Raw genomic sequence first — 12,254 nt, 5'->3', positions numbered from 1 at the left:
CCTAATTTTACTGTGTGGAAACTTATGCTAAGCTAAAACAGTAACTATATCCAAGTAGGCTGCAGTTGGCATTTTTGAAGGAAATGGTTCTGAATTTTATCTTAGTTTCCTGCTACTTGAATCCTGTGTTTGTCCCTTTGCTTGAAAAGCAGCAATGCTTGTCTTACAGGTGACAGCAAAGCTCATGATGCATGAGAAATGATGCATGTCTAAGTGGGATATGGTGCCTTATTGCCAAAGTTAAGCTAAAAATATGTATTCTGTCACTTAGCTCCATGCTTGAAGTCATAATAGAAACAAAACTGTATGTGGAAAGGCTTAGGAGTAGTTTTTTTAAAATGCTGAGTTTTGTTTAAATAAGACAGTGAAACTTGTATACCACTAGCACTCTAAAAAATGTAACTGGTTACTCTCATCCTACAGTGTTTAATTTCAAAGAAGTAATAAATTTCTCAGTTTAATCATTCAGGTTTCAGAAGATAGATTTAATTTAAATGAAACCAAGTGGCTTCTTTGTTGCAGAATTGACCGTTCCTTTTCTAAAATTGTTTTTTTGTCCCAGATAAAGAAAAAAAAAAAAACATTTATCTCTAGGTTTATGGCTATCTCTTGTAGTTGACTGTAGTTATGTATTACGGGAAGAAAACCCTGGGGAGACCTTTTTCCTCAGAACTATTAGCAGTGTGGGAATCCAGTTCAACCAGTAGGTAGTACTCTTTCGGCTCTTGTATGGCACTCTGAGGATTTGGTAGGCCAACTGGAAGGTCTGTTTGCAGAGTAATAGTGAAGTAATGTCTTTTTCCAAGCAGTCCCATAAAGTAATTGGGTTGATTGGAAAGCAGCCTGAGTATCCTAGTGAGTTAAAACATTGTGAGGGATGGGTAGATGGGGTTAGGTTTGATTAAAACATTTAGGCTTAAAACAAATTATAGTATTCTCATAGAGATTTTTAATAAAGCCCGATTCACAGGAGAGTATAAGGACATCTCGTAAGTCTAAGAGGGACAAGTGTTGGATGGAAGGAGAGGAGAGCATGCATTTGCCATTTTTTTGGTGCACTGACAGGGTGGATGGCGTGGGGTCTTTATTTACCCTTCTCTACAGGATCCCTGAACTATAAGCATGACTGTTATTAGTCATGGAGAAAACCAGCATTTTGCTGCAGTAATTCTAGCTGCACGTATTTATTTGCACATATGGTGTTGGTGATGTTCTATAAAATTGTGGAACTAAGTAATGAATGTGATTGAAGAATATATAGCGACTGGGGATGTCCCTTTTCACCTTCATAAACATAATGAACAACAGTTTGTAAATTATGCAAAATGCTAATTAAAAGTTTTAATTTGGTAATCATCGCGGTTTGATTAGAAACAGATGCTGATTATCTGCAGAAATCTAAATGGACCCATAGAAGATAGCTTTTATTGCTTAAAACTGACTTGTGAAACTAAAGTCAAACTAAACCGCAACTGTACAGTTACTTATGCCCTCTTTAGTGCGCTAGACCACTATGATTCTTATTAAATAGCTTTGTGTGGTTCATTGTTTGAGTTACAGTGGATTCTAAAGGTCCTATTTAAGGTTGAATCCTTCTGTACTGGGTGCTATACACACTCTTTCTGTTTTGAATTACATTCTCTTCCAGCTTTGAAAAAGATGGATGCTTTGAAATAAAAATTGCAAAAAAGGCTGCAGTAAAAATGAGATGATGAATAAAAAACATCCTTCCTCCTAATCTAGCTGAAAACAACTAGACAACTGAATCCTGAGGCAGACGTTCTGCTTTAACCCTGGATTTCTAAAGTATTATGAAATAGAAGCTGTACCAGAAAGGCAGTGGAGAATGGGTATCTTTTACACGATGTTCTTCAGCTTATGATAGAAGAGGTGGGAAGGGTACCCCACACTGCTTGTGTCATAATGTGCACTCAGTGGTTGATGAGGTGAAACTTGACTGCCATTTATGTAATGGCTTGGAAATGATGAAAGAATAGCAAGTCCTAACCTGATCCTTGTAAATCCTCAGTTCTTAGCAATCGGCAGTTTTGGATTCCTGGAAGAAACAGTCTAGGCAAGGAGAATGGTGTCATCAAGTGTCCTCTTTTTTTCTATAAATATTTTAGACATTCTTTTGATGCATAAGGGAAGAGAAAATTGGGAAATCAATAGTGTATTTTTAAAAACGGTATCCATATGTTATTCAAGAAGAAGATAAATTATTTGGATAATCAAGGTGTTAAGTTATTTTGTAGTGTTTGAGGTTAAGAAAGTTTCAAAAATGAATTTATTCTTCACATAGCAGTGAAAGCAGTAATTTTGGAAATGTTTCTATTGTTCCTTAGTACAACAGCATAAAAGCTGATAGGATAGTTTGTGCAGGATCTAATTACACTACAAGTAGAATTTACTAGCTGCTGTTTTGGACATAAGCTTCATAAAATGGTTTGTAAACACTGAAATACTGTTCCCTGCTAATCCTGTGACTGAACCTAGAGAAACGTTTGTTAGCAAGTTTCTGTAAAATTGAGTCTGTCATTAGCATCCTGATTTGTAAGTAGAAGAAAACTTGTTGCCGTATTTCTCGTAAGGATCGTCTGTTAGCTCTTCAGTCATGTGCGACTCTAATATGTATGTGGTGCTGTTTCTAGAGTAATCTGTAGTAATTGTTTTGTTCAGCTTCCTTTTTCATGGATGTAGGGAAATGTTTGTCAGGAATCTAGGAAACTGGACCTGTGTCACTGAGTTTCTCTGTGATTATGGTAACCATGAATTAGCTACATAGTTGAGGAAGATCTGTAAAATGTCCTTTCTGTGCCCACTCCTGACTTTAAAAAAAAAAAAAAAAAAAAAAAAAAGCTCAAAACAACATTTCAGTTGATGGATAAGAATACATAATAATTCCAAGCATAGCCCTTTATATTTTTAGGAATGCTAGCAATCTGAACTTGAACTAAAATAGTAAGTTGTAGTACCATGGGAAATACAAATTTCTTAATTCATTTGTGCCTAGCCAAAATGGAATTGATACCTCTTAAGAAACATTGTAATCAGATTTGTGAACAACAGATTTATGAGCCTTGAAGGTTTTATTTAAGGCTCTTCATGCTTTTAATTGGTAGGACAGCTGGGAATGATGTTGTTTCCTAACCAAGCTAGTATTCATTAACCAGTTGAATACACTTCAAATTTATATTCTTAAATTTAATTGTGTATAGGTTAATACTTTCGTATTGTAGTTCTAGCTTAGTTTGTACTGTGCTGTGTGGCAATGGAGAAGATTGACTAGGAAATTATTGTTTTGTCTGTTTGATACTTAAAATTGCCATGTAGCGCAGTATTGAGAGACTGACCCATCTCTTTTGAGAAGGGTGTTGTGCCATTTGAGTACCAGCTGCTCAGTGACTAAAAGCAAGTTTCAAAAAGTTCACTTTCTAAGGACACCAGTGATGTGTGCATGTAAATACCTGAAGCTGAGCCTTGGAAAGGGAAAGGGCTCGTGCATTGAGTTCTTGTTTCTAAGTCTCTCAGTAAGGAACAGCAAAATTAAGTAGTTGTACATGTATAGGAATATAATGTGTGCATACATCTTTATGTCTTCATTAAAACAGAGTAGGGATATCAAATTTATTCTGGAGTTTTTGGACTGCCTCGCTGCCAGTGTTTGTTTAACCAGGCCTTACATATTAAATTATTCATATTTTAATCTAAATTTATGTGTCTTTGTGTTTCCAGGACAATTCTGTGATTAAAATCAATGAATAAACTACACGTAGAAAGCAAGAAAACTAGAAATAATGCAACTTGTCCCAAATCCTTCCTTCCTTCCTTTCCTCTCATGCCTTCCTTTTTCACGCCTTGATTTTTCTAATTTTCCTAAGTCTCAAAAACTTATGATGAAGTGTTGAATTGTTTCAAGCTACAATACATGACCCACTGTCACTGAAAAGGGAAGATCCTTTTCCTGGTGTTATTGTTCTTCGCTTTTGCCTTGGACTGACTTGGTGATAAGCAGTTTCAGTTTATTAAACTGGCAACAAACTAAGGAGGCAAAACTAGTGAATTGTTTTCTGTGGGGTGAGTTGAATCAGTCCAGTGTGAGGGTCAGATAAATGCCAGATGACACCCTCAGAAGAATTCTGTTGATTTTTTGGTTTTTTTTAATCTTCTGAACATCACAGTGTTTTATCTGGTGAACATCATTCAATGCTGTAAAAAGTTAAGCAGTCTGTCTTTCCAATCTTGATTAGAATCCTGAAAGCTATATTTAATTGTGTCTAATTTTTTAATGATTGCCGGAATGTGTTCTTGCAGGTGCCATTTTAGACAAACCATAGTGTTATTAAAACTTTAAAAAAAAAAAAAAGCAAAAAAAAAGGCTTTTCCAGTTCCATGAACCAAGAAAAATTGGGATACATGTTTCATGATGCTCTGTATACAGAGGTACAGTCATGACCTAACTGAAAGCTTGAGTCTGAGTTTAGACTATAAGGAGCTTATTTTCATTGCATTGCATCTTCAGTTAGTTTTACACAATTTTATGTGAAAATGGTGAAATCCTTAATGCCCATGCAAGGTTATTTTTAATGTTCCAGTCTTTAGGGAAGCAAGTTTTATTTTTAAATGTGTTCTGGAGTCATCTCCCAGCTTTAGTTAGGGGCTAGGGATATCGTTGTTTCTTCTTTGTCTCTTTCCATTAGCTGAAAACATGAAGGCAATGGGAATTTGGTGAAAAGGCAAGGAGCAAAGTGTTTGTAGGGCTGCTGAAGGTTTGCCTAACCTATAAGATACTGGAGGCTGTAAGAAGTAAATTATTTAACAGCTTTATAGGTATTATTTATTTATATGAGAAATATTGTTTTGCAATAATATTTGTGTGTGTTTAAAAACAAAAAATACAATTTCTGATGAAACTGTATTTTCAGTAACGCTGTCCAGAATCTTACCCAAATCTTTAGTCATGGCTCATTAACCTGTTTTTCTGGAGGTTTCACCAGGATCATTTTTACCCCGACAGTGTTAAATTTTTTGTTAGTGAGATGGAAGAAAATCTAAAATCACTGTGACTTTACATCTGTATAAGATTGATGTGGTCAAATTACTAATAAAGAAGGATCTAGACAGCTTGTGAAGCTTGGAGTCACTCAGTATAATTATTTTATGTGTATATTAAAAGATAAAAAACCCTTGAAATTAAATATAATACTGAATAAAATGTTTTTTTTTTTTAATGAAAATGAGCTAATTGTTTTTTGAAAAGTAAATAAGCCAGGCAGGAATCCTTGCCTTTCCCTCTTCTCACTCTAGCCCTAATATTGCAAGACTGTCTGTAAAAGTCACTGGACTGTTTTAATGGCTTTCTGTAAAAAAACCCCTGTCCTTGGCTCAGTTTGACCTTTTTTTAGTGAGACATCCTAGAAGAAATAATGCAATTGTAACCACTATAGCTATACAGTATGTTGTACTGTTTTTATTTGAAGACAGTTTCACCGAGGGTTTGGAATGACATGGTAGACTGGGCTCTCTTAAGCAAGTTCTACCGAGAAAGCATAAACTGTTACATTTGAAAAATGGAAGTCACTCTTCTGGAATTAAAATGAAAACTTTCGTCTATACTAGGTGAAAGGCAAGCTTGCAGGCTGATGCAGTGACTTAGATTTATACTTATTTAAACAAGAAATACATCATCGGAAGGAGCAGCAGGGTTTTGGTAGCACTGTGTGAAGTTTGTATACAGTTCCAGCATGTCCTTTTGAAAAGCAGGAATCTTCCAAAGACTAACAAAAATAAGATTGTTAGTGACAGTATTTTATGGGAAGTGTTTTCTCCTATCATTTACACTAACACATTTAATTGTTTTGATACTTTGTTAAAGAAAAATGGTTTTGTTGCAGGCTGTTTTTCCCTGGAGTATTAGATTTTCACATGCAGCAATATAATGCTACTGTGTATTTCCTCTGTCTTCAAAGTTAGAATCTTCTGCTTTGCTGGCATTATTATTATCATTTTTAAAACTGCTTTTCCTGAGAGACTCCTGCCAATAACATCAAGGTGTAGACAGGGTAACCACAAGCCTTTTAAACATTGCTGCCTTAGCCATTTCATATGCATCTATCAAATCACTTTCACAGGGGGGATTTGCTGAGCTACTCCTCCAAGTTTGAACTTAAGGGTTCCTTCCTATGACTTTCCCCAACATTGGACACTTTTAAGATTCAGCTGGACAGGGTGCAGGGCCATCTTGTCTAGACGCTGCTTTTGCCAAGAAAGGTTGGACCAGATGATCCTTGAGGTCCATTCCAACCCGGTATTCTATGATTCTGTGACTTCCAAGAAAAGTGTTCTGTTTTGTTTCATTTTCTCAGTTTTTCAACTGAGAAGAAGGAAAGAAGTTTTGTTTAAATGCCCATTTAACTGCATAGAAGTGTTAGTCAACAAATTAGATATTCTGCCCCATTCAGAGAAGAAACAACTGCTTATGCACATCGCTTTCCGTGGAGGGGAAGAACACCTGAGTGCCTTTTTTGTCTTGCATTTGGAGTCTGGGTATCTGTTGCATGTGACAGCCTTGGCTTGGTTCCTGACTAGGCTCTAAAAGCTATCTTGATTGCAGCCTTATATCACCTCTCCATAGGTATTGGAGGACATGTCCAGTTTATGTAGAGCAGTGTCACACAATGTGTTATACTCTGGTGACATCCGTGTCCATCTGTGTTTTGGGAAGGTATTCTGTGTTCTTAACATTTAATCCCTTTCAGTCAGGGACTACTTCCATTATACTTACCAAGAATATATTGTGCAAACATTTAAGACTGTTGTTGCATGTAGCTAAGTCACTAGGTGTCGTTGCTGGTTTATCAGCATGTATGATCTGTTTTATCAGAGCGGATTATTTATGATTTAAATTTTTGTTATTTATTACTTTTTTCAGGTTTTAAAGCCTGAGCTTAATCATGATTTAAAGGAGAAACAATTGACTTCAAATCTTGTTGTTAACTTTTTTTCTGTTGAATAAAACCCCAAAATGATTTATTGACTAGTAAAATCATTACAATATGCTAATTTTAAGTGTGGATTTTCTGCTGTATTTGGTGCCTTACTAAGTAGTCAAAAAGCATAATATATATATATGCATTATTTAAGTTTTTTATATTGGGAAGTGTAACATGGGCCATGATTTTTCAAACTAGAAATTCTGGCTTAAACAAATTGTGAAGTTAGAGTATTGCTGCTTAACTTACCTGTTTCAAGAACTGGAAAAGCACTAACATGTTTTTTGTTTAAAATCTGACAAAGTTGTTTAAGTCCTTACTAATTGCCATTGAGTCATTGTGCTTTGTTTTAATGCATACAGTAAATCTAGATATGAGCAGGGACTGTCACAAGTTTTATTTTGGAGAGGTTGACTTTTAAAAAGCATGTTAACGTTTAAAGTCATTGTATTTTAAAATCTGCACTACTGCTTCAGAAGGAAGGTTATTTAACACTATTGACCACTAGTGTTTTGCTGGATTCTGCTTAATTATTAGTGACCACTTGATGAATATGTAATTCTTTTTCCCTTGTCAACTAAAGTGATGATGTATTTATAGATTAAGTAATCTGTTAGCTCATGTTAATTAAAAAAAAGCCTTATTCTAAAATATTTCATCAGTTTTAAAACAAGCTCTTAATTTTAGATTAGTGAAGAACTGAAAAAGGAATTGGAAAATGAGCTGTCTGCATCAACCCCTGGCCTCACTATGGCTAAAGTAAGAGAACAAATGTTCTCTAAGGTAAGTAGAAATTGATAAGTTCCACAGATTTGTATTCATTCTCTTTCAGTTAAACTTGGAGTTACTAATTTTAAGTTTTTACATAATACTGTTGCTAACAGTTAATCAAAGTGTCTAAATTAACTGAAACTAATGAGAGTTCCTCTTCTTCATGTTAGTGTAAGGGTAGAGGGAGGGACTGGGAGAATGAAGGGAGCTATAAACTACTATTAATGTCTTCTGTCCTCTTCTGCCATCCCCTGTCTTTAGTCACAAATACAGTCTTAAGTTTTAATGTTTCCCAGAAAAACGACTTAACTTGCCTGGCTGACAGACTGTTCAGGCTGGAGACATTCTCAAACATCTGTTGCTGAAACTAGGTTTGGTCTGATTGTATTAGTCTGAAATTCTTTTGGCAAGAGAGCAAGGGGAGAAGAAAGAAATATCTAATGTAGCCCACTGTTCTTCTTTGGAGCAAAGTTGATTGGGTTCCAGATCTGTTTCCAAGACCTTATATGTGTAGCTTACATGAGTCAAATATTTCAAGATGCCTGAAACAGAAGGCCAACAGAAGTCCATTTTCAAAAGCAAATCAGTAAGTGATGCAAAGCTACATAATTGGGCTAATAATCACAGATGCAAACTTTAAAGTAGCTTATTTTGCCTAGTTGCATGACTTTCTGTAAGTAAACAATATTTTTCCACCAAAATAATGATCAGCTATTCCAAAGTCAACATTTAATTTCAAAATCTTTGCCTTTTGCCTGGATAGAGCTTTGTTAAAAGACAGAGAATGACTTAAAGCTTTACTGGTCCATCTTGAATCGTAGGGTTGTAAACATTGTTACTACATTACTTTGCTATTCCATGGTGTGGGTTTTTCTTCTTCCTCAGGTTGGACTTGCAGATGCTGTGGATCTATTTAGAGCCAGAAGAGTGTTTATTAAAGACGGCTTTGCATATGTGCCACTTAAGGAGATGACTGCAATTGTTTTGAATAACTTCAGAACAAAGTTATCTAAAGCACTGGCAGTAAGTCTGATAAAGTCTGATTTTTACAGCTTTTGTTGCATTGTTTAGTGACACTCTCGGACAGTAGTGTTTTGGATTTTTAAATTTATCTGCCTCTATCTGGAGAATACCAGAAACCCTATCAAAAAGTGCTGATGGCACTAAGTAAAAGTTCATTATGAGCTGAGAGTTCATTAATTTTAAATGGAATTTAGCATGTGATATGCATTGTAAAGAAATTTCTGCTAGAGGATTTTAAAATTGTTTCCCACATAGAAAGTAACATGGCTTTTCATTCAAAATGTTAGCCCCATACAGACAACTGTTTTTTCTCTTTGTATCAATCTTTTCTCCCGCAACATTTTGCAACAGTTTTTTGTTGAAGCAAGTAAAATAGCGATCTGTGGGTTTTTTCTTTTTTTCTTTTGTTAGTGATCACTGAAATGAGGGTAAGTCAGAACACGTCAGGCAAAAATGAAGTCTTCATTGTATGAATGTTTGAGGTATCAAATCTAGTTAGGACACCTATGGTAAATACTGATGAATGTTCTTCTGTTAGTAATTCAGTGACTAATTTAGGAATTGCTAGTTTTGCAATATTAGACTCTTCACAGGGTTTAAAAGTTGATGATCATGTATAATGCACAAAATTTTAGTCCTAGAAAATATGGCATTAAATAACATGAAGGCAGTTTGGATTGCTTTTCAAAAAGGTTTTCAAAGCCTTATATTGCTATATCACATTCATATCAAGGTTGACTATGGGTGTTTAGTAAACAAACAGTGTGAAGTAAAAATGCATTCCTTTAAGAAGCTGCCAGTGTACTAATTTTCTAATTTGTTAATTTTGAATATAACTGGAGCCTGTGGATTTATTTAGTGTGCAGTGAAAATCATGATACTCTTATGTGAACATTTCCATTAGAACTCTCTAATACAACTGCAACTAGAGACATCATTATTTCAGTTGATGCGTAATGTTCTTGCTGAAAGCTGATAACGCTTGTGTGGGATTTAAAAACTATGTATTCTATAGAAATGTGGCTAAGCATGCAGGTTATCTGCAACTACTTAAAATACTTTTGAGAAGCTTCATGGACTTCTGGAATTTGCCTGTTTTGTCAGTAGCTGAGGAGGAGTCTGAAAAACAGTAGGAACTCTAATGAGTAGGCTACTTCAGTTTGAGAAAAAATCCTTATGAACACACACTATCATATATAATTCATTTAACCCAGATTACTTTGTTAAAGCCAATAGCCGCTTTATAGTAAAGAAATACTTCTTTATGTTATCCTCTGTAATCATGGTTTAGAAATTTTAACCCTCTCATGGGCTTGGAAAACTCTTCTGTAGAACTGCTATGTTTTAAGTTATTGCAGTGTTTCAGGTTTGCATTACTTTTTAGTTTTAATACATATGTTTTCATAGAATCGTTTAGGTTGGAAAAGACCTTTAAGGTCATCCAGTCCAACCATTAACCTACACTACCAAGTCCACACTAAACCAATCAAGGGTAGACTAGACTAAACCATGTTTTGTTTGTCAAAGTTCACCATATTTTCAGAGGAAGGAGTAAAAGAAGATTAGTGATTTCTGTCCTATTCCAAAGGTCCTGGTTGAAGTTGTAGGGTTTTGATTACTAATTTAGTTTGCAAAACCACATTTAATAAGCTGTTTCAGCTAATTTTAGCCCGCACGGTACACTGCTGAGAGATGCTAGGAATAGTATTAAATTGAGTCTTTTGGAAATGTGGGCCAAATATCCAGCATGTTTTACAGAGATCAATCTAACATTATTCTGTTCTGCCAAACAGAGGTATAGCTGGAGTGTGACACTTGGTAGCTGGATAATTAGTGTAGTTTTCACTGGAACAAAACTATAATCATCAGTTATATTTCAGTGAAACTATAAGAATATACTTGTAAAGAAAGGGCTGTACATAAGGAGTCTTTTTAAAATCTAAAGATGGTAACAGTTGCTGTTCCACAACATACAAATTAGGAGAATAATCTTTAGCGATTTTCCTCAGCCTTATTGGGAGTGAAGAGGCACATTTCAATGGAAGTTATGACACAGTAGCACGCTTCCAGTATTGTTTGTCAAAAGTAGTTTTTGAAATACTATTTCATCTAAGCCTAAGTTCTGCAAGTACAGCTGGCTTAGTAGTGCTTGGTAATGCTTTTGTAGCACGTGGATGTTTGTATGTGTCTTCTGCAAAGGAGAAATCAATCGAGAAATGTGCTGAATTTCAGGCACTATGATAATATAGAGGCCTTCATGACTTTGCACAGAAGTTGTGCGTAATGGCCAAACTTCATTAAGAAGTAACAGAGCCTTAAACAGCATCACTGATATTTGCCTCTAATGTATTTTGATAACAATACTACTTTGGTAAGCGTTACTTATGTGTGCTTTTGGGAGTGTGTTTTAGTGTTTTTGCAGCATCTGGCTATTTACGCTTTCTTCTCAGCACCTTCTAATGGGCAATCCTTGTTTTATTAGACTTGGAGAATTAAAGATCTTAATGGTGTGATAATCCAAATCAGGCTTGAAGGCTATTTCTAAACAAGGGCTTTGTATCTTCACAGGGTCACCAAATTAGGCTAAATACTTGTATCTTCTGTGCGGTAGTTTGGCCAATATTTCTGGCTTTGACAGTCTGTTATAAGCTTCTAAGGGACAAAATACCCTGAATATGGATAGTGGAAAGATGGTCTTTCAGGCACATAGTTTTGAGGAGTCTTTCTTACAGCTCTCATTAGTGGTTCAGTTCTTCAGTGTTAAAGCAGCATAGTTTTCCAGTGTGGGTTGTTTGTGTGGTGTTGTTATTTATATGGTGATGCATGTTTTGCCTCTCAGAGCTTGTTCGGTGCTACTCCAAGCAGTCGCACGCACAGGTTTTCAGAAGGAGTTGTCCCTACACAAGAATGATTTCATGGTGAAGGCCTGCCCTGTCTTTTCCAGAGTGCTCTGAAGGTTACACCTTATGGGAGCGTGCTTGTGCTAACGCTACTCTTCCTAGGTCTCCAAAGCATTGAATAATTTGGGTGGTCACCTAGCCTTGTTACGTTGCTCACTACATTGCAGGCTTGTGTCGCCAGCGTCCTGCATGTTCCGGGGTGATTCTAGCCAGGGTTATAAAGGAGGAATATGAGAGTGAATTGATGTGTTGATACTAAGCTTTGAGAGAACAGTAAATAATTCATAGTACTGACTTTTTAAAAAAGTTTTATGTTGACACTGCCACAAATTCAGTTTACTCAGAGTTATGCTTTAATTGCTTACTAGTCAAGCCCATGAAGCAGTCATATGTTTTGTTTCATCCTTTAAAAATAAGTTTGACTTGTCGACTATGTGGCTATTCCTTGAGGCTCAATAATAGGGAGAGTTATTACTAGTCAAGCCTTCTTGACAATTGCAAATGCAGCTGAAGGAGTTCATTTTATGTGCAAAATCAATTCTGCAAGGATCTTCTTTCTGTATTCTCT

At 35.7% G+C, this 12,254-nt stretch overlaps 1 protein-coding gene across 1 annotated transcript in view; it reads left to right on the top strand.

Annotated features, from left to right (window-relative positions):
• Positions 1-12,254, top strand: part of PRIM2 (DNA primase subunit 2) — a 121,502-nt gene that overhangs the window by 17,868 nt on the left and 91,380 nt on the right. Inside the window, exons 5-6 of the mRNA XM_075707733.1 lie at positions 7,680-7,775; positions 8,649-8,786. Coding sequence (XP_075563848.1) covers positions 7,680-7,775; positions 8,649-8,786 — 234 coding nt within the window. The remainder of the gene's footprint in view (positions 1-7,679; positions 7,776-8,648; positions 8,787-12,254) is intronic.

Source organism: Pelecanus crispus, chromosome 3 (assembly GCF_030463565.1).
Source record: "Pelecanus crispus isolate bPelCri1 chromosome 3, bPelCri1.pri, whole genome shotgun sequence".
NCBI classification, from domain to species: Eukaryota; Metazoa; Chordata; class Aves; order Pelecaniformes; family Pelecanidae; genus Pelecanus; species Pelecanus crispus.
This window is presented reverse-complemented; position numbering and strand designations above follow the sequence as displayed.